Raw genomic sequence first — 20,848 nt, 5'->3', positions numbered from 1 at the left:
ATTTCAGTGATTCTGTGTCACAAGCTGCATCCCACCACGCATCACTCATGGACAATGTTAGCAGCTCTACAGTTGAGTGAAGTTATCGAGTATCTAAATATTTTACATTTAGTACCATAAGAAGTAGAAGGTCATAAATGTGCGATCTCTTCTCTATGGTGCATTTTATAAATGGTTCCCCTGCAGGACTGCCTCAAGCTGTCTGCATGCAGTGCTGTGTAGTCTAGTTTGCAGTAGTGGGGACGCTGCGATGATTCACCCCATCCCTCCACAGATATGCACAACCCAGAGCAACAAAATGGTTGTCCTCGTGTCTGCGGGCTGGTGTCCGTATTTGCTGCCGCCCTGGGTCATGGCTCTAAATTATTTTTAGTCAAGATATTAATATTTTTTTTGTTTTCACACGAGGCTACATTTTCCATTTTCTTTCTCCCAATGCAATGTTTGCAGAAACAACCCATGTTGATGTGACAGCCTGCCAACAAGGTACTCTGAAATCCTGGAACTCTGTGGGTTTGGGACACAAACCTCGGCACCATCTATTCTAGGTCACTCTGTTTAGAATGATTTATCGATTGGCAGGTTTGAATCTGTATTATTAGAAATTTAGGTAGTTCTGTTGTCAAATAGTAACTCTTTATCTGCATCATCTGGGGGTCACCATCCCGTTCCCCTCTTTACCTTTTTCTCATGCAAACAGATGTTCTGTCCTGTAAAGCCTTGGAAACGTTCTGCTTTGTCTGTCCTGCATGTTAGCGCTGTGAAATTATCTGCTATTTTGATCTCTTGTTATATAATTAGGTGCACATAAATTTGGGGTCATGATGCACGGTTTTTGGATGATCAGATGATGATGATTAAAAACATGAATCGATTTGCTACCCTGAAACATGCATCATCTGGCATCTCTACAAAAATGTGAAGACAAAATGGCAGCTCTCACCTATCACACAACATTTCTGAAGATTGCGTCAACTTACCGTTTCCATATTGGCATCTTTCATTTGAGCAGCTCGTTCTTGTGATGATTACCAATTATCAAAATAATCAAGATTCTAGATATCAACGAATCACACATTTGTGGCAAAACCATGCCGACTCACGTACTTGGCTTTAGGTCTGGTTAAACTGAACATAATCAGACGACACAGACAGCAACCTTGAGGCATTTACAGGAATCCTCTGAGGGCTGCCGTCACAGCATATTTAAATCCTAATATGAGATTAGCACGACTCAAATGATGTTTTTACACATTTATAGAATGGACAGTTAACAATCATCAAATATTTTATTAAGATAATCATTTTTAACATTCAAGGCGCTTGAACCAAATAAAGGGAGAACTAATTTCTTTGACCATTTAATCATACAATCACCATGCCGTATTTCTTGTTTCTTTACAACAGCCTCACATTCCAATAGACCCTCTTGATAACTTTGTAAACTCTGATGTTTATATACTCGAGTCATGTCTGGTATATGCATGCTCTCAACTATGACAGTATAAGAACTGAGTTTAATGTGCAAAGTAATATCTATAGTTTAATAGCATTGCTGTGGGAAAGGTGCTACTTTGGAAACAGAGATAGCATTAGTTACACATCTATAAACAGTTAATATCTAAATAAACACTAAAAATAATGTTGCGGTACATCAGCAATTTATGTCTCTTTCAAACAAAATTCCAGCTGGATTTTTAATATTCAGAATAAAAGGTTTGTACAGAACTTTTTGTAATAACAGGGAAGTTTAATTTCCACATATTTCTTTTACAGGACAGAGATGCAACCAAATACATGTATAATGCATGGAAACTATTGATCCATGTATGAAGTTAAACTAAAATACAATACAAAGTCTTATTTGACAAAAGGTGCCAGTCAGTTGCTACATAGAGTAAAAGCTAAAGCATGCACTAACTGACTCGTAATGTGATGGTCTTCGTTTGTCAAAAGAAGAGAAGTAAATTTGTTAATTTATAATATCTTCGTTTTGAAATGCATTTATTCACATGCATCTGGGTCAGTATGATACACTGTTCATGCTTCGATTTAAAGAACAACAAATTCTACCAGTTCAATTCATAGTTCTGCACCTTCAAAACAATGTGATTACTGGTGCGATGTGCGTGTCATTATCAATGCTTCCTTTTAGGTGTCTTTGATATTTTTGGTTAAAGTGAAATCGGCCGACCACGGAATTTCTGTATTCAGAAAAATGAATGTATCAGATGTCTTGCAATGACACAGGGATGGATAGCCAGTAAGAACTCACGGTATGCGTTGATACACTCCACTATGCTGTATGTACTCATTTATACTTCTCCCGTGTAAATCAGAAATAATCTGGACTGGATCTGCTTGGTGCACATTGGTTGTTGCCTTGGCCAATGTTGCTGACAGGCTGGTAAAACAGAAGTGTACAACCTCACTTTTAAACTAAAAACACTTTTGCATGGAAAAGGGAGGGTGGGGAAAAAAAACTGAGCCAAGTGACAAACCCAGGCGGTGCCAAAAGACGAGGGACTGACACTCACTTTAGACTACAAGGGGGCAAAATAAAAGTGGAGACGCTGCAGGAGTGTAAGCAGGGCAACCATTCTGGAGGGGCATGGAATGTTAAGAGTGGCAAGTTGACATCTGGCTCAGTCGGCTGCTGCTGCTTTTATGAGTCCAAATTCACAGTGCAGCTCAAAGACATGTTGAAAAAAATGCTGTGACAAACGCAGGTCTGCACAGTGAGAAGCTTCTTTTCTTCGATCATTTATAAAACTTTGCCTCTACAATAACAGTAAAAATTGCTAACTGAGAATTAGATGTCACTGTAATTTAACGATAAGCATTATTTGTCCCAAAGCCTCAAACTGCCTTCAAAATCTCATTCATATTAAAATATATTGTTGTACAAATTTGAGGTCCTCCTGCCAGTCCTAGCCTGTCGTAGAGTGTGATCGTATCACTTCGAAAGGAATTAACTCAGACTTGTCATGATGAATAAATTCACTTCCATTTAGTCGTTGTTTTGCAGATGTTCTTGCTGATTTTTTTTTCATTTATTTTAACATCTCTCACTCTTACATATAAGCACACTTGTGTCCATTGACACACACAAAAATGCAGAGGAAGTTGATGGGAGCAGTGGGTGGTGGCTCAAGCAGGGGTTAGTAGAGGTCTTCACAAAGGGGGGTGACGTCTGAAAGGAGAGAGAGAGAAAAGGACGACAAACGTCACTTTGACCTAAACTAGCAGTAGACTTGCTACCGCCGATGACCCAGTAAATAAATCTCTCTGGAGGTAAAGCCCGCAGGTAGATGGTAGATCTGGGACACAACACACACATTAAGCATGTACATGTGCACACGTGTACACAAAAACGACATGGACTTTTTACACCACTTACGAGGACATCGCGCCTACCATTCTCTCTGCTGGAGAAGGAATTTCCTACTTTAGCGCATATCTTCCTCTGTTTGATATGTGACCACTGCAGTGAGTGCAGTTAAGTGGAATTGTAAATGTAAAGAGTAACCTGCCATACAATGCACCTGGCAAACTAAGCTCTAAAGCAATAAGCATGGGGAAAAAATGGTTTGTGTATGCATAAAACCATAAATCCACATAGCTGTGATGCACTGTCACATTATTCACTGAATATCTCTCGTGACAGCTGTCAATGACGCACAAGGGAGAGAGAAGAGCCGTTTCAATGTTTTGCATGATGAAGGTCCCCTAACAGTTTGTGTCTTGTTAGGTCACTACATGATCATTACACACAGCTGTGTGGAGGCCACAGCATTAACTGAGGACATGGGCCTGGAAACCCACTAACTAACCAGTATAAGCCAGAAGTCACTACTGGTCCGTCTGTATGTCCGTGACTCGGTTAATTCAACACCCCATTCGAGGGAAATATGGCGTGCAAACATCAAATATATAACGGGACCCTGTTGCATATGACTGAGGGCATCCATGCTCAGTCCAGATAAGTAGACACGGAACAGGGGTTTACCAGTGGAGGCGTGGGGTTGAGAGCTCCGCAGGCCCACGGCTCAATCTGACCCAGCTACGGCTGTCTGCAATTTGAAAAGAGAGGATGGCAAACAATGGGTTAACTATCAGTCAATAGAGAGGAAGCGACTGTGTGTCTGAGCTCTTCTTTGGCTTTGCTTTAGGAACATTTGGAAGCAAGGTGTTAAAATGTATCCTTTAAACCTGTTATCACAATCTGATGATGCTGATTCCCATTTCTACCTCATATCCTCCCTTGCTCATGCCAACCTATACGGAATGTCCATGAAATATATGGAATTTGCCGAATTTTAAATTTCTATTGGCTACATATAATTGTAGTTTTTTTTTCTAAAGCATAAACAAGGTCACACACAAAGGATGACAAGACGCTTGTTTCCAGATGCCGCACTGTCTGTGCAGGAGACAAGGATACAGTGTCCGCTATGTGTGATAGAACATTTAATTAGAAACGACCCCAGAGGAATGTAAAAGAGAGGCAGAATCAGCCACAGATGACACTGCGTGCTTGGCCGAAATATGACGGCGTTGACAAGGACAGCATGACCCCGTCAGACAATTCTCACTGCCGACCCTCTCCAAACATCTACCAAACATTTGTGGGGACAGAACGATGACAACGGAAAGTAAAAACATAGAGACTAAGTAGATTAGAGACGATCGAATCATGCACCCCAATCCCAAAAGATGAGGGCATATAGCACGTAGGCACAAAGTGTAAAGCTGCTGGATTCTCTGGTCTCCCGCAGCATCACGCCTCATTCACACATACACTGCTCTCTGTAATTTGCTACAATATAAGGAGGAAGAATCACCCTTCACTCAGCCTGTATGTGACTCTTTATCCTGTGGAGTATCTGTATGGGATCACTGCAGAGGCACCACAAAGACAGCAATACCCTGATAGCTCACTTGCAGTCTGTTGGGTGTTCCTTTTCTATTCTGTTTACATGATTTTATGTTTTTTATGTTAACATTATTTGATCTATTATTATTATTATTATTATTATTATTTTTCAGAATTGTAATGCAGCTTTTCACTCAGTGAGTCCAACATTCCACCAACAGCAGCACAGAATTCTACTGGTGCAGGTGACTCAGGTCCTGTGATGGAGTCGGCCCGTCCCTCAAGTGTTTATTGTGACAGGCCCGCGACAGAGGTGTCGATGAGAAGATGTGTGACATGTTTATAGGTGGACTTGGACTTACTTAAAGAAGATGTTATGGTAACATTTCTTACTTGGTTTCCTCCTCAGCAACACCTTCAGCCTCCAGTTTTCCCTCCTCCTCCATCTTCTCCTCTGAAAGTAAGTCTTCTTTCAAGTGTCGACGAAGACATTTCACGATCACCATAGAGAGGATCAGAAGAGCTAATGCTCCTCCCACCGATGCCCCAATCGCAACAGCGATGGTTGAGTCCCTCGGAGGGGGAACTGAGGAGAGGACAGGTGAGGGTTAAATATTTTGTGAAGTTGAAAACAAGTGAGATGCTGGCTAAAAGCTCGACTGGGTTGATTAAACAGAGCGGACTAAAAGTGCTGCTGGGTTGCGTGTGTGTGCGTGTGGGAGAGAGATCCTGGGGAACCTTAAACCTCCTTTAGCTCATTAATAAGTAAAAAAGCTGAGTCACCATCAATAGGTTTTTATGATCTACAAGTACACACACACACACTGTTAAATATGACATCTTTGACACTGAGTAGAGAGGCTTTGTCCTCTGACAACATACGATGTAAATCTGGGGCAAAGGGCCGACATGCTTGAATCTTAACACAAATGTCGAGAGCTACATGCTGAATTTCAATATCTGTTTATAGAGAGCTCACACCAGTGAAAGGTTGGTTGAAACAGGGCTTTTTCATCCGTCTCCCAGAGCAACCTCACAAGGCAAGGCAAGGCAAGGCAAGGCAATTTTATTTGTAGAGCCCGTTTTCACCAACAGTTTGTCTCAAAGGGCTTCACATGGCATCATAACAACATCCTCTGTCCTCAGACCCTCACATCGACTGAGGAAAAACTCCATAGAAAACCCTTTTAACAGGGAAAAATCTGAGAAACCTCAGGGTGAGCAACAGAGGAGGGATCCCTCACCCAGGACGGACAGACGTGCAGTAGATGTTGCTACAGACAAGAAAACAGTCTACAATGCAAAATATGGGAAACATGGAAATGTTAATAACAGTTGAAGAAGGAAGCTTCTGGATGGGGAGGCAGGGAGAGCAAGCCAGCTTGATGGGGGACTGGATGGCAGACTGGTTCATGGAAGGGGAGCGCAGGCCGGTGTAACAGTAGGGAATAAAAGGGGTGGGGGGGTGGGGGGGGGGCGATGCAGGTGGCGGTTGGAGCTCTGGTGGATCTGTGGAAACACAGAGAGACTGCGAGACACCAAGGCCAAACTACAAAGTGCAACAAGTAACGGTAATGACAGTTCCAAAAATGTGCGGGGAGGAGAGGAGGAGAGAGGGGGAGAGAGGAGAGGAGAGGAGAGGAGAGGAGAGGAGGGCTCCATGTAACCTGAAGTGTCCCCCAGCAGTCTAAGCCTATAGCAGCATAGCTATCAATGGTTCAGAGCTACCTGAACCAGTCCTAACTGAAGGCTCTGTCATAAAGTAAAGTCTTAAGCCTGGACTTAAACGTAGTTAAAGTGTCTACCTCTCTGACCCATGGAGAGAGCTGGTTCCATAGTGAAGGAGCCCGGTAACTAAAGGCTCTACCTCCCAGTCTGTTTTAGAGATACTGGGAATCACTAAAAGACCTGCATTCTGGGAGCGGAGTGCTCTGGTGGGACAGCAGGGACTAATGAGTTCTTTCAAATAGGATGCAGCTTCATCATTGAGAGCCTGATGAGTCAGCAGAAGGATTTTGAAGTCGATTCTAGATCCTACAGGAAGCCAGTGGAGAGAAGCTAAAGTGGGAGAGATGTGTTCTCTCTTCTTAACTCCCGTCAAAACCCTCGCTGCAGTGTTCTGGACCAGCTGGAGACTCTTTAGAGAGTATTTAGGACATCCTGACAGGAGAGAGTTGCAGTGGTCCAGCCGAGAAGTGATAAATGCATGCACCAGTTTCTCAGCATCACTCTGGGAAAGGCTATTCCTAATCTTAGCGATACTTCGCAGATGGAAGAAGGCGGTCCTGGTCACATGCTTTATGTGGGAGCTGAAGGAAAGGTCCTGGTCAAAAATGACTCCAAGGTTCCTTGCAGTTGTACTCTGGGTCAAGGTGATGCCATCTAGAGTAGTGATCCGATTCAAGAGTGTGTCCCTTAGGTGTTTAGGTCCAAACACGATGGCCTCAGTTTTATCTGAATTTAGCATTAAGAAGTTAGAAGACATCCAGGATTTCATGTATTTTAGGCAGTCTAGCAGATTAGTAAACTGGCTTGTGTCGTCTGGCTCCATCGACAAGTAAAGTTGTGTGTCGTCAGCATAACAGTGGAAGTTGATCGAGTGCTTCCGGATTATGTCACCTAATGGGAGCATGTGCACAAAGAGTGAAGAGAATCGGTCCTAAAACTGAACCCTGTGGTACACCATATGTAACTCTGCTGTACTCTGAATAGTCATTATTAACATGAACAAACTGAAATCTATCTGATAAGTATGACTTAAACCATTTTAGGGCAGTTCCTTTAATCCCAATGTCATGGTCTAGTCTCTGTAGCAGGATGCTGTGGTCGATGGTGTCAAATGCAGCACTGAGGTCCAAAAGGACAAGTACAGAGACAAGACCTCTGTCTGAAGCTATAAGGAGATCATTAGAGACTCTGACCAGTGCTGTTTCAGTGCTATGGTGTTCCCTGAATCCAGACTGGAAGGTTTCAAAGAGCTCGTTGCTGTGCAGATGTTTATGTAGCTGCTCCAGGACAACCTTCTCAAGGATCTTGGAGATGTAGGGGAGGCTGGATATCGGCCTATAGTTGGCTAACACATCTGGGTCAAGAGAAGGTTTTTTAAGTAAAGGGTTGATGACAGCCTCCTTAAAGGCCTGTGGCACATAACCTGTGACTAAGGAAAGATTAATTTGATTTAATATGGACGTGTTGACAAGAGGGAAGGCATCCTTAAGGAGGCTTGTCGGGATGGGATCCAGCAGACAAGTGGCTGACTTGGAGGAAGTGACTGCAGAAGTTAATTCTGACAGGTCGATGGGGGAGAAGCTGTCCAAGTGAGCACCAAGTCTGGGAGGTGCTTCTATGGGGACGGTAGTCTGTCCTCCATTACTGGCAATCTTTGTTCTAATATTCACAATCTTTTCAGTAAAGAAAGATAGGAAGTCGTTACTGCTGAGAGTTGGGGGGATGCATGGCTCAACAGCACTATGGTTCTTGGTGAGCCTGCCCACGGTGTTGAAGAGGAAACTGGGGTTGTTCTTATTCTTTTCTATTAGGGACGAGTAGTAAGCGCTTCTAGCATTACGGAGTTCTTTTTTATATATTAATAAACTCTCCTTCCAGGCTTGGTGGACTTCCTCGTGCTGGCTGGAATGTGTCTTCCTTTCCAGTTGTCTGGTCTTCTGTTTCAAGGCATGCAGCTCTGGGCTGTACCAGGGAACTATTCTTTTCTGGTTGATAACCTTCTTTTTCAGGGGAGCTACGGCATCAAGTGTCCCAAGGAGTGCTGCTGCAGTGCTGTCCACAAGATAGTCTACCTGGGTGGGGGTGAAATCAGCATAACTGCCCATTATATTACTACAAGATGTGGCAGCAAGTTCTGCTGGAACAAGCTCCTTAAATCTAGAAACAGCAGTGTCAGATAGACATCTACTGAAGCGGGACTTTTTCCTAGGTAGGATATAATTTGTTAAGGTAAATTCAAATGTAATTAAGGAGTGATCAGACAAGACGGGGTTCTGAGGAAGAACTGTGATTCGGTCAGCTTCTATTCCATAAGTGAGTACTAAATCAAGGATGTGATTAAAAGTGTGAGTGGGTTTGTTTACCCTCTGACAGAAGCCAACAGAATCAAGAAGCGACTTCAACGCAGTGGCCAGAGAATCATCATAGACGTCCACATGGATGTTAAAGTGACTCACTAGAATGATTTTGTCTGAGTTCAATGCCAAGTTAGACAGAAAGTCAGGGAATTCTTCTAAGAACTCAGAATAAGGTGCAGGAGGACGGTACACCACAGCAAGTAAGAGTGGTTTCTCTGCTTTCCAGTCTGGGTGGGAAAAGCTGACAGTCAGGCTCTCAAATGAGTTATAGGAACTGTTAGGTCGAGGGTTAAGCACCAAATTTGACTGATAGATTGCAGCTACTCCTCCTCCTCTGCCAGTGGTGCGAGGTACATGGTAGTTAATGTAACCAGGAGGGGAAGATTCATTTAAACTAACATTCTCATCTTGCTGCACCCAGGTTTCAGTAAGTGCTAATACACCAATCTGATAATTAGTAATTAAATCGTTTACTAGGAGAGACTTGGATGGGAGAGATCGAATATTAAGCAAACCACATTTAATATTTGTATTGGGTTGATTTGCTGGAGCAGTCGTTTTAATTTTAACTAAGTTGCTATAAATTACTCCTCCAGATTTGGGTGTAGGCTGATACAGCCTTGTGGCAGACACAGTTTCTATAGGCTGGGTGGGTGACAACACGAAGGAACCAGCAGAGAGGCGTGTTTAACTGCAGCTCTGCCTGCTGGTCTGAACTCTGAGTGATTGTCAGGGATTAGTATGGCTAATAAATTGGCCTATGTTCCGAGATAAGAGAGATGCACCATCCAAAGTAGGATGGACGCCATCTCTCCGAATCAGACCAGGCTTTCCCCAGAAGGAGCTCCAATTGTCTATATAAGCCATGTTGTTATCTAAGCACCACCTAGACATCCAGCGATGGAATGAACGCATGCGGCTAAACATGTCGTCACTCGCTAAATTGGGCAGCAGCTTTAGATTTGCCTCAACGTCGCCCGCTCTGGCCCCTGGGATGCACTTTATGCTTGCTGGAGTCTCTACCTTCACATTGCGGAGAACAGAACTGCCAATGACTAATGTCAGCTTCACAGCGGGGCTGCGAGCAACAGAGCCAACATGTAGAGTTTTACTCTCAGCGGGTGTGTCGCTGAGTGGGGAAACCATGAAGGGGTTGGTGGGCAAACACGTTTACTGCGTCTAGGTTTCCCTCGTGATGTCACCCAGCAGGACTGGCTAGTTCCCGGCTGCTTGGGAGCTGCTAGCGGTGGCTAGGCTTGGTGGCTCCGCACCCGCTAAGGTGGACTGAGAAGCTCCTGAAGGTAAAGGACTAGCGCTAGCTTCCATGGTGCAGGGCCAGGTCTCTAACTCACTAAGCCTCGCCTCCAGGACTACAAACAAACTACACTTATTACACGTACCATTAGCACTAAAGGAGGCAGAGGAGTAACTAAACATCTGGCACATGGAGCAGGAGAGGTGGGGGGAGAAGCGGAAAGAGAGAGAGCAGCCATAGCTAGTATGCTAAGGTGAACGAGTGGACCTGTGGCAAATACAACAAATAGAACAAGGAATTTCAGAGCAAAGTCCTGCTAAAGTCTTAAGTGACAGAAACCTATGTATTACACCAAAACGTAGTATTACACCAAAACGTAGAACAAACATCCACCCCAGATGAAACACCACAAGGCCATGCATCCTCACAAATGCGCTTCCTGTGGTTTGGCACTGAACAGCATGTAAAGAGTTTGAGGGACACAACTGCCAGCAACAACACAATCAGGGGAAGTTAGAGCCAAGTGTCATACCCAGTTCATATGGCCAGAGAGTCAGGTTAAAGTCTTACGTTCAGTGACAACATTGAGCCGTATGACACCGTGTCCCTGGATGCGGTCAGGAGGATTTCTCACGTAGCAGTTGTAAATCCCCTCATCCTCCAGCTGGATATCTGATAGGGTGATTGACAGGTCATTCTTTTCAAGGTTCCCCACAAACGTCACCCTGTCTCCAAACCGGTCAGAACGCATAGCCACCATTCCTTTTTTCTTATAGTACTGCATAAACTGGAGAGACAGAGAGCGAGAGAGAGAGAGAGAAAATTTGTAACTGCAGTCTTGAACACACTGCGTTTGATTTAGCGCTAACCCTCTTACCATCTCTTCTGTGTCGTTGAGCGATTCTTGGTAAGTCCAGTTCATGGCAAACCTGGTGGAATCCATCTTATAGCAGGAGGTGAATGCACATTGGATTTTGATTGTTGAACCGTTCAGTGCATGTATGAGACTCTGCACAGTAACATCCATGCTTGAACAACCTGCAAATAAAACTGAGTAAATTACAGGTACAACAACAACAAAATAAGGGAACTAAACATGTGTCCTCGTCACCTCCTTGAAAACAGCGTTCTCTTGTTGTACCGGTGTTCAGGTGTACACATCACATTGATTTTGCAGGCTAACGTTGACGTTGGCATCACCATTCATCAACCAAGAGCCATTGAGGTTTTTAAATTGGCTTTTAGATACTGACAAAGACACGACTCAAATGTCACTCAACTGGCTGTGCTTTTCCTTCTGCTTCTGGTGTGATTGCATGAGTCGCCTCATTCAGCCACGTGTTGGCAAAAGCCGCTTTTAAGATCAAGCAAATATTTGAAATGCAGAATTTATTGACAATTCTTTCTGTTTAACACAACATTTGAAGTTAGTGTCATCCCCTGAACTTATTTAAGACATTTAACCTAAAGCTCATTAAAAATCCTTGGAGGGAACCAGACATTCAGCAAAGCTAACTTATCCCCAGGTTTTAGGACTCATTTCTTTGCCACTCAACTGCAAATTCTACCTGGTCACTAATCCTGCTTTTGGGCTCATCCCTTCAACTCATTTTCTGATGTAGATAAACTTTCCTCCTTCGGCAGATGAATGCAGGTAATCAGCCTTCACTTGTCAAACCGCACATTCCTCCCTCTGCACAGCGTAGAATGGAGAGGGACTTTGACTTGGAGAAACTAAAATTAAATTCTTCAATTCTTCAGCAGTTGCCAAAGTGGTGTGAGACTGTGTTTCTAACTGCTGACTCCTCTGCTGCTCTCCATCTGGACGGTTTCTCCACAAGACAGTCATCAGACGTGACCTCCTGCCCATTTTTAACTCACAAAACATGTTTTCATGGGGGAGGTTCCACCAAAGCGACAGTAGATCGCACCAAACGCCTGTTATGTACTCAAACCGTCTGTCTTGTCACCACCAAACAGCTACGAGAAAGTGATGCTTCATAGCTGAGTTGCTACACCATAAGCCTGACGCGTCACATTTTAATTTGAATTGCAATCCCACAACAACTGGATCCTTATTTCAATTACTATTGTTGTTTTACATTTATAATACAGAAAATATGAGTAGATAAACAAAAATAACAAAACACATTTTCCACTAAAAAAAAATAACTAATCTGTTCATTGTCTTGATCAGTTGTGATGAATGAAAAAGCAACACAGCAGTTTCACTATTATATTTACAATTTAGTATCTTATGTTATCGTGAAGAAAAGAGCGCTTGATAGAATTTAAGGAAGACTCATTTTAGCATTTATTCTGTCATTCACAGCATGAGCCTTGCAGCATTGAGGCGTAGTCTTGAGTAAGAGGACACCATTTTCCCAACTTTAGAGAAGGGAACGAGGAAAAAAAAAAACAATTTGGCAAAAAGATTTTAGAATCTAATCATGATAATTCCTCAACCATCAGTAATGAGAACATGCAACACAAGTGGATGTCAGTCATTTTAGGAGTGCGCTCTGCTTCACACGGTAAAGTTTAAGTCAAAAGTATATTATGGAACACCTCGCTATTTGAAAACATTAAGTCTCCTCACGTTTCTTCCTGCCTTCTAACATTTTGTCACAGCATGGGCTTACACTCCCCAGACAGAATCTGTGCCTCTGTCTCAGTGTATGTGTGTGTGTGTGTGTGTGTGTGTGTATGTGTGATGGGACTCTGCACCATTCTTTCCTCTGCAGTCGGATGTTTCTGGCTCCCTCCCCACTGCTGCTGCTGCACCACTCCACAGGCCTGCCTCTCTGCACCACACACACCCATGCACTTTCTACATCTTCACCTACCATCCATATATATAATTTACAGACAACACGCACACACACACGCACACAAGCACACAGTCCACCACAGTCAGGTGTCTTGTGATGCAGCACAGCAGTTGCTGTTACGTACACATCGATATCCTGTGTGTGGTCAGCAGAGCTAAACACGCTAGGTGTGTTATGTCAACGTCATCCCCATATGCCGACCTTAACAGCTAACCGACCTCAACTAAGTCAAGCATGCATGTGCGCGCACGCACACACACACACACACACACACACACACACACACACACACACACACACACCCCTCTGCTAGTGTATTTAGGATTTAGAGAATCCATCTGATTCAGGCTCCTACTCCTGCTGACTCAGCAGTCCTGTGGGCGAGTCAGATGCAGAGACACAGACTTGCTAACAGATGAAATACTGCAGTGAAGCAGCCTCACGCAACTCCTCCCTCTCCCTGCCCCTCCCTTTCTCCTCTCCCATCCTTGTCCACCTCAATTGCCTCCTCTCACACCTCACCCCACCCCCCCAAAATAGTCATGCTGTTTCTTCTTGTCTTTCTTCCCCCCAAACATCATGCATGTTTCTGTCTTGCTCCCTTCTGTGTTTGCAAGGTCAGTGCAGGAAAAAAGAAAAGGTAAAATGCAGGTAGGGTCTTGCATCAGCTTTCCTTTGCCCCCCCCCCATCTCTCTCATCCAACTGGAAGCAATTTTCCTCCAGAGTTTATGTTTTCATTCAACTCGATTCACAGCAAAGGTGTGCAGAAGTGATGATATCAGTTTCATGTTCTCACTGATAAACGAAGGCGTGGACTAAAGAGACCCACTGCAGCCGCTGTTTCTATTCAAGATGACTTCTGATTTAGATTGAAGGAGGAAACAGAGAACAGCTGAGAGACTGACGATCAATCTCTGCTTACTGAAACGCCATTAATCACATATTCCTTTTTTCCTGGATGGAGAATATACAAATATGTATTTGTTTCATTTTCAAAGGATTATAACTCCAGCTCCAGTGTTTGGATGATCCAAGACGGTTTTGAATGGCGTGGGCAAATATCCATTGTGGATCAACCTTTAAAATCTCAAGACATCGGGGATGTACCGATTCACAGATGATCTGATGAGCAGCCTGCATCGTACGGCAGCAAGCGCTTGGCTATTCAAATGAAAGGAATTCACTCAGAAAGAACAGCCAACTCTCAGAAAATGAAATGAACATTGTGAGTTGTGCATCAGATTCTCTTTTCCATCACTGATGCGTTACGTCTCCCCACTCTAACCAAACCATTCATGTTCCTGCACCTCAAGAACAAACCCAGTCAGCTTTTGATTTGGTCAAAGCTGGAACTTGACTGCCTTTGGTAGGGCTTCCTAACATCCTGTGGCAGGCAAACTGGATTATGAATTTTTATAAAATCTTTAATATCTAACATAGCATGACCTGACTTTGGCTTTGTTATACATAATATTAAGATGTAACCAGTTTTAAGGCACATCTATGTTCTGTACTGACCTGAACTCCGACAGCTGTTTTTGAATTATAATAATTGAACATAAAGTATTATTTTGACCTTGACAAATAATCAAAGTGTATCTATTTATAATAGGCTCCTTCCTTTTACATCTTTGTCTAAAAAAAACAACAAACAAAAAATACATTCTGTCCTAATTTTGAGGACACAGGAGTGAACACTGTGACAGATTCGATTTCACCGCTGGAGGTTCCCTGTCACACCAACAGATGCTTCAGCCTTCCGTGTCGCTTCATGTCCCTGCTATTCTTGGCTAACCTGTCATTAGCAGTTAGCAAGACACTTTTGCATAAATTAACACATTTGTGTAGATTAGCATGGCTTCTAGCTAAAAAAATAAAAAAAAAGTCCTTTAACTAAATAAACTTGTCTGGTCCAATCCTGTCCAGGTTTTCAGGGGGAAAAAAAATCACCTATTTCCAACACTGGCTGAGAACAAATAATTAGCATTTACTAAAGTAACCATTTATTACACGTTTAGGCTTTTTAACTCTCACATATAAAAAGGTGAAACATGGTGAGGTGTTTAGACATTCACACCAAAGGACACTTTTGTGACTCCAACATTAAAAAATAAATGTAACGACTTAATGCATTTTAAATCTTGACAATACTAAGGGTTCTTTGTTTTTTTTTCCCCCCTTTTAATTCTTCTTCTGTGACAGTAAAAAAAAAAAGCAGCTGCACCATCCTGGGATAGACTATGTCATAAAAATAACATACTTCTTGCCTTCTCTTTGCTTGCTGTTGTGCTCGCCGGTTCAGTGAACCGGGGTTCTGGTCTGGCCACCAGCCAGAGTCTGACCGCTGGCTTCACCTCTTGTAACTTAGATCCAGGTCACGAGTGCAATATTGGAATGTTAATATGAGATGATACACTATCATCATGATGACAGCCCATCACAAGCAGACCGTAACATCAGGTTGGGTTTCCTGCTGCTGTTTCTGTTAGACAATGGGATTTTGTGGTTGAAGTCAACCATCCTGGGCTACATTTGGTGGGACAGCTGAGTACCTGGAGCCTCTTTTATCACAATCATGCATGGAACAAGTTCTAAATGCGTGTCCAGGAACCGGAGCCCTTCACACATGTTAAATTAATCTCCCCCGCGTCCATCTGCTTGTCAATGTCCAGGCCTGTTTTACGCATACAGACACCCGAGAATGTTGGTGCTCCACCAAAGGCTCCCAAAAGCTCCTAATGTACAGTTACTTGACAAATGCAGAAAATTAGATAAGAATGGCTTTCTCTTCTTCTGATAGCATGCCTCAGAGGTCGAGTGGCTGTCTAGCAACTGAAGGGTTGCTGGTTCAATCCTCACTTCCCCCAGTGACCATGTCCAAGTATCCTTGAGCAAGATACTGACCCCTAATTGCTCCTGATGGCCCTGTGATGGACTGGCGACCCATCGAGAATGAACCCTGCCTCTCACCCAATGTCAGCTTGGATAGGCTCCAGCCCCCCCCCCCCCGACCCTTAATGGATAAGCGGTATAGAAAATGGATGGTGGATGGGTTTTCTCCTATGCACTTGAGAAAAAGACTCATGGACCTGCCAATTCTGTATTTGCTTTCAGTGAGATAAACCACAAAGGGATGCAGTTAAGCCACAAGAGTGCACAGTTCATCAGAATATTCCTGTCATACATATTTCCTAGTTGAGAGCTGCAATATTCACATTCATATTTCTTTGATGGGTTGTCACTGTGATATGCATTTCGGTTTTAAGGCCTGTTATTTTGTTAGCGTCCTCCTCTCACCTTTGCTCTTCCATTGTTACGCCACACTCTCCATGTCTGGTTGTGGTTTGTATTACACACACACACACACACACACACACACACACACACACACACACACACACACACACACACACACAGGAAATCATCTGGAACTACAGTTTTTAGCAAACAAGAATCAGAATGAAAGTAATGGATGCACAAACAAATGCTGAGGTAGCATTTTATATATTTATTGTATTATTCTATGCCTCTCACCATCTCATTCTTTGAGGTATATGCAACTGTGTATTGGTACACCTAGTATTTGGCCTCTTTATATGTGCTGCTGCCCTCTAGTGCCTCTATGCCATAACTGTGGAGCTGCTGCTAGAAATAACTGGTGAACAGGAACATTCTCAGTGGGAACCTGCTGGAAAACTGTGCTGAGCACTACAACACTGGCACTCAGCAGCAGGCAGCTACGGCTGGGAATACTGGAATATTACGGGAAAACTGCACTTGGGTTGCTTGTGTAGAATTACTTTTTCTGTAAAGAATTTGTGTGTGTGTGTGTGTGTGTGTGTGTGTGTCTTGATTTTAAAGTTGAAAGCCAAAAAGACACAATACCACTTTAGTCGGATGGTAATATATGTCAATATGCCGCTGTAGCTTTCTTGAGCTCCTTTACGCTTTGATCAAAATCAAGATATGATCTGGTGCCATTTCATTTTCTTCAGACTGAAGAAAACTTTGTTAGTGAGTGACGCCATGATCCCAATGGTCCCGCCCTACTGGCTAATGAAATCTTTGTTTTTCAGCACATGATGAGGATAACTGCCTTCATCTAATATATAAATGAAAAGCCTACACAACAGCTGGAGGCTGACGAGCTTTGTGTACGGGAATGGAATGAAATTATGTCATTTTTGATCTAATCTGTGCAGTATGAATTGAGAACGGCTGCAGCTATCTTATGGTCCTCTGCTTGCAAGAGCTACATCCATGAGGGGAGGAAGAAAGGAGCGATTGTGTAGCAGCTCTGTGGAACAGACACGTCAACCACTGGGGAATTTGGGGTCTTGTGTCACTCAAAAATACAGCAGAAAGAATTCATTAGAAATCCTCCGGGCTGAAAGATTCTTACACTTCAGTTTTAAAATTGTTTAAAAAGAGATTTTCTATCAAAATGGTACGAACTATTTTTGAAACTTTGAATTTTTCCTTCATAACTTTGAGTTTGTGTGAAGCACAGGCTTCAATGACTGAAGGAACTGCTTCCTCTCCCCGATATGACACCCACCCCTAACCCCCCCCCCCAAAAAAACCCATCCTGCTTCCTGGCTGGGTTGTTCCCATCCCACTAGCTTGGGTGTGAAGGCCCAGCAGCGAGGGCCAGGAGCCAAAAGGGAGACCCTTGCATCATCAGAGGATGCCAATCACAAATGTCAGTGGCCAATGCTCATGTGTTGATGTGAAAGGTCGAATCAAATATGGCTGAATTTGTGAGCCAGAAGTCTTGATCGTGGTTGAGTTTAATTTTTTATTAATTTTTTTTGGGGGGGGGGTGCATTTTTTGTGTTACTTGAGCACAAAAGGTGGAATGAAGATGGATGACAGTTCCATACACAAACACACAAAAAAAACCCATCTGCATCGGCCGAATGATTATCTTAAACGTGGGTGTCGATATCGGTGCTTTCTGATCGTGCACATTTTAAAAAAAAAAGGATTAACAGGTGATGTCAACAATTATGAAGTGATCAGTGCTCATTTGATCCCAAAGTCCGGTTTACTTGTTGAGAGTTTTGAATGCATGAGACAGAGCTTCACTGGGGAATCTAATACTCCAACAAAGCAGCAGGAAATGTAGTTTACAAGCCTCCAAGCTCTAATTGTTGACATGCCACAACCATAAGCTGAATTGGATCATGCATGATTAAGTTACAGTTTGTATTTGTAAAGCTGGGCACTGTAGTGGATTACAGATTCACAGGCCCACCATCCTCCATTTAGCAAGGATGCAGTTGGCTGGACAGATGTGGGTCACGCCATGTACATGTTGACATACGGGGACAATATTCAGACAGCATGTACGCTCACATGTGTATCTGTTCTTTGTTTACATGTAAATTCATATGTTGGTGGTTCTTACAGTGGCTCTGTTTGTGGGGGAAGTCCAGTTAGGCTGCTACTTGACCTATTAACATCAATAACACCTCAGTAGCGCATTGTTGGACCTCTTTCCATCAGCACCCATAGTCACACTGATGTCCACTGTCATCCTGCAAAGCTCAGCCCTTATCAATTGTTATATAGTGCATCATAATCCCGTTTAAAGGCTGTGATGCATAGGCTAAACGGGGACATACGGGGTCTTAAGTGCTTGCACACCAAATTGATGAGGAGTGGTGAGCAAAAGCAATGAGGAGCAATGAGGATGGTTCCCACATTATGCAACAATTAACCGGCATTATCTCATGTTACACCCATGCATTGAGCCGTCTTATTCTCCCCCCCCCTCTATCACACACACATACACACACACATACACACACACACACACACACACACACACATAGAAAATAGATTGAGGAACCACATGGAGTATTGTGCGGGAGGTAGAGTGGAATAGAGCTTGTGATCCTCGTCTAATGTATCAGAGTATTCATCGGTGTGGATTTTGTGTTTCTTACCGGAGAGCGAGAGCAGCAGCAGCATCGCGCTCGCCAGCAGCACACCAGACCCCCTCTCCTGCGCGCAGGAAGACATGTTCTCTGTTACAAAATAAAAAAAATAAATAAATAAAAATAAAACAAATTAAATAAACAGCAACCTTTCTATCTTTAAAAAATACTGCTAGTAAGAAAACGCGAAACAAGTCTTCTTTTTTGTGGAAATTAAAAAAGGTTAAAAAATCAGAATATTTTCAGTGGCAGGACGCGGCTGGCAGTGTCAGTAGCCCTATGACGGTTGGTTTCATGGTTGCCGGTTAGTTTGCAGTCGAGGCGAGAGGGCGAGACAGGAAGCAGATGAAAATAAAATGGAGGACAGCTCCCACACCGATGTTTCCCACAGAAATCAGTTGGAAAAGCAACAAATGTGGCCCGTAAAAGAAATGATCAGAAGATGAAGACGCACAGATGGTGGAGATGCGCTCAGATCCGGGGGAACACAAACGGGAGGTTTCTGAGTCAATCAAGCACCTTTCAAATCACATGTGGCCTTAATCACATGCTGTCCGACGCACAAATACGTCCATCAAAACCAGAGGACTTTATTCTAGCTCTTAATTTATTCTTTGAAATTTACAAATCCATCAGGCTTTGCTGAGACCTTCCGTAAGACTCATCCGAGGGCTTTCAAAACAGTCCTGTAGCAACAAAGTTTTGCAAGAGCGTTTCATGAATGAGGCCCATTTTATACACATCTGCAGTTGTTGTAGAATCACCGGATACCTGGCTAACTGCTTGTTACCCCTGAAATGCACCGGGACTGTTGACAGTGCACAACTTCAGCAGCAAGGAGCGGGACTTTTTAGTTGCTACGCCGACTGCACCATCGCCATCATCCTCTCAAAAAGAATTCCGAGTGAAACTTTTTCAAAGGCTGGTACCCAACTCAGACACTTCATTGCTGATAAGTATTTTATAAAGTTGACACGTGCACTCACTGGAGCCATGGCTGCATGTCGGACTTTTATTACAGAAAAATCAACATGGTCCTTCACACAATAATAATCTCACATTGCAAAGTACGACGCTGTCCTGCCTCTTAGTCAAGAAAGCCCCGTTAGAATGGGGTCACAAAGATCAGGATGGCGTGCAGACAAACAAAAAATTAACTAAAGCCCATCCCACCCTTCTTCTAATCCATTTCTCCATCCATCCTTGCAGGGTGGGAGGCAGCAGGAGAGGATACTGGGAAATAGACAGAGGCAATGACGAACTGGCAGTCTAAGGTGTCACATATCCAACACACAGCATTGGTGTGGTGAAGAAATTAGACAAATACAGAAAGGAGGCGGAATCTGTTCGGTAGAACCAAACCGATTCATGGAGGGGGAAAGAGTGATGTCAGGACTGAGGGATGGAGGTTTAGAAAAAAAGGAGGGGGAGATTATGTGGGGACAGGAAGAGGGGGAAGAAGACAGCAAGGAGAAGAGAGTGGTTTAAAGACATCAAGCAGTGAGGAGTAAAGAGTAGGAGGTGGAGGAGGAGAAGGAGGGTGAGCTGATGGCTGCTCTGTGGTCAGTTTACAAGGCTGCTGGCAGCAATGTGAGCGTTTCCGGCTTTACCGACACAGCATCATAAAATATACATCATCAAATCCAATAATGCTGCAACACGAGGGACTTCTTCTAAACAAAGGAAAGATGTTAATCAAAAATGCTTTGGATCTTGTCTGATACTTTCCTGAGTATTTGGTAGATTTATTTCCTTTAATGTGCTCTGTAAATATTCAATCACAATTACTCATTAAGTGTCAAATTTACACATGACATAATAGCAAATTGTCAACATATCTCATGTTTTTAGGGCAAAT

At 43.3% G+C, this 20,848-nt stretch overlaps 1 protein-coding gene across 3 annotated transcripts; it reads right to left on the bottom strand.

The window, feature by feature from the left end:
* Positions 1-1,323: 1,323 nt before the first annotated feature.
* Positions 1,324-19,289, bottom strand: scn2b (sodium channel, voltage-gated, type II, beta). Of its 3 annotated transcripts, XR_015118114.1 has the most exons (7): positions 19,140-19,279; positions 19,000-19,057; positions 11,094-11,254; positions 10,787-11,003; positions 5,270-5,462; positions 4,010-4,073; positions 1,324-3,193 (listed from the first exon to the last, which is right to left on the bottom strand). XR_015118114.1 is itself a non-coding variant. In XM_086215613.1 (4 exons), the coding sequence occupies exons 1-4, from the start codon at positions 19,073-19,075 to the stop codon at positions 5,266-5,268; spliced, it is 651 nt and encodes a 216-aa protein (XP_086071739.1). In that variant the 5' UTR covers positions 19,076-19,289. The 3 variants fall into 3 exon arrangements, 1 of the variants encoding a protein (XP_086071739.1); XR_015118113.1 differs by having other exon boundaries at positions 19,000-19,289; XM_086215613.1 differs by lacking the exons at positions 1,324-3,193; positions 4,010-4,073 and having other exon boundaries at positions 5,266-5,462; positions 19,000-19,289.
* Between the last annotated feature and the right edge of the window lie 1,559 nt (positions 19,290-20,848).

The sequence above is a fragment of the Aulostomus chinensis genome, chromosome 10 (genome assembly GCF_037954235.1).
Source record: "Aulostomus chinensis isolate RoL2024-O1b breed Wild chromosome 10, RoL_Achi_v1.0, whole genome shotgun sequence".
In the NCBI taxonomy this organism is placed as follows: Eukaryota; Metazoa; Chordata; class Actinopteri; order Syngnathiformes; family Aulostomidae; genus Aulostomus; species Aulostomus chinensis.
This window is presented reverse-complemented; position numbering and strand designations above follow the sequence as displayed.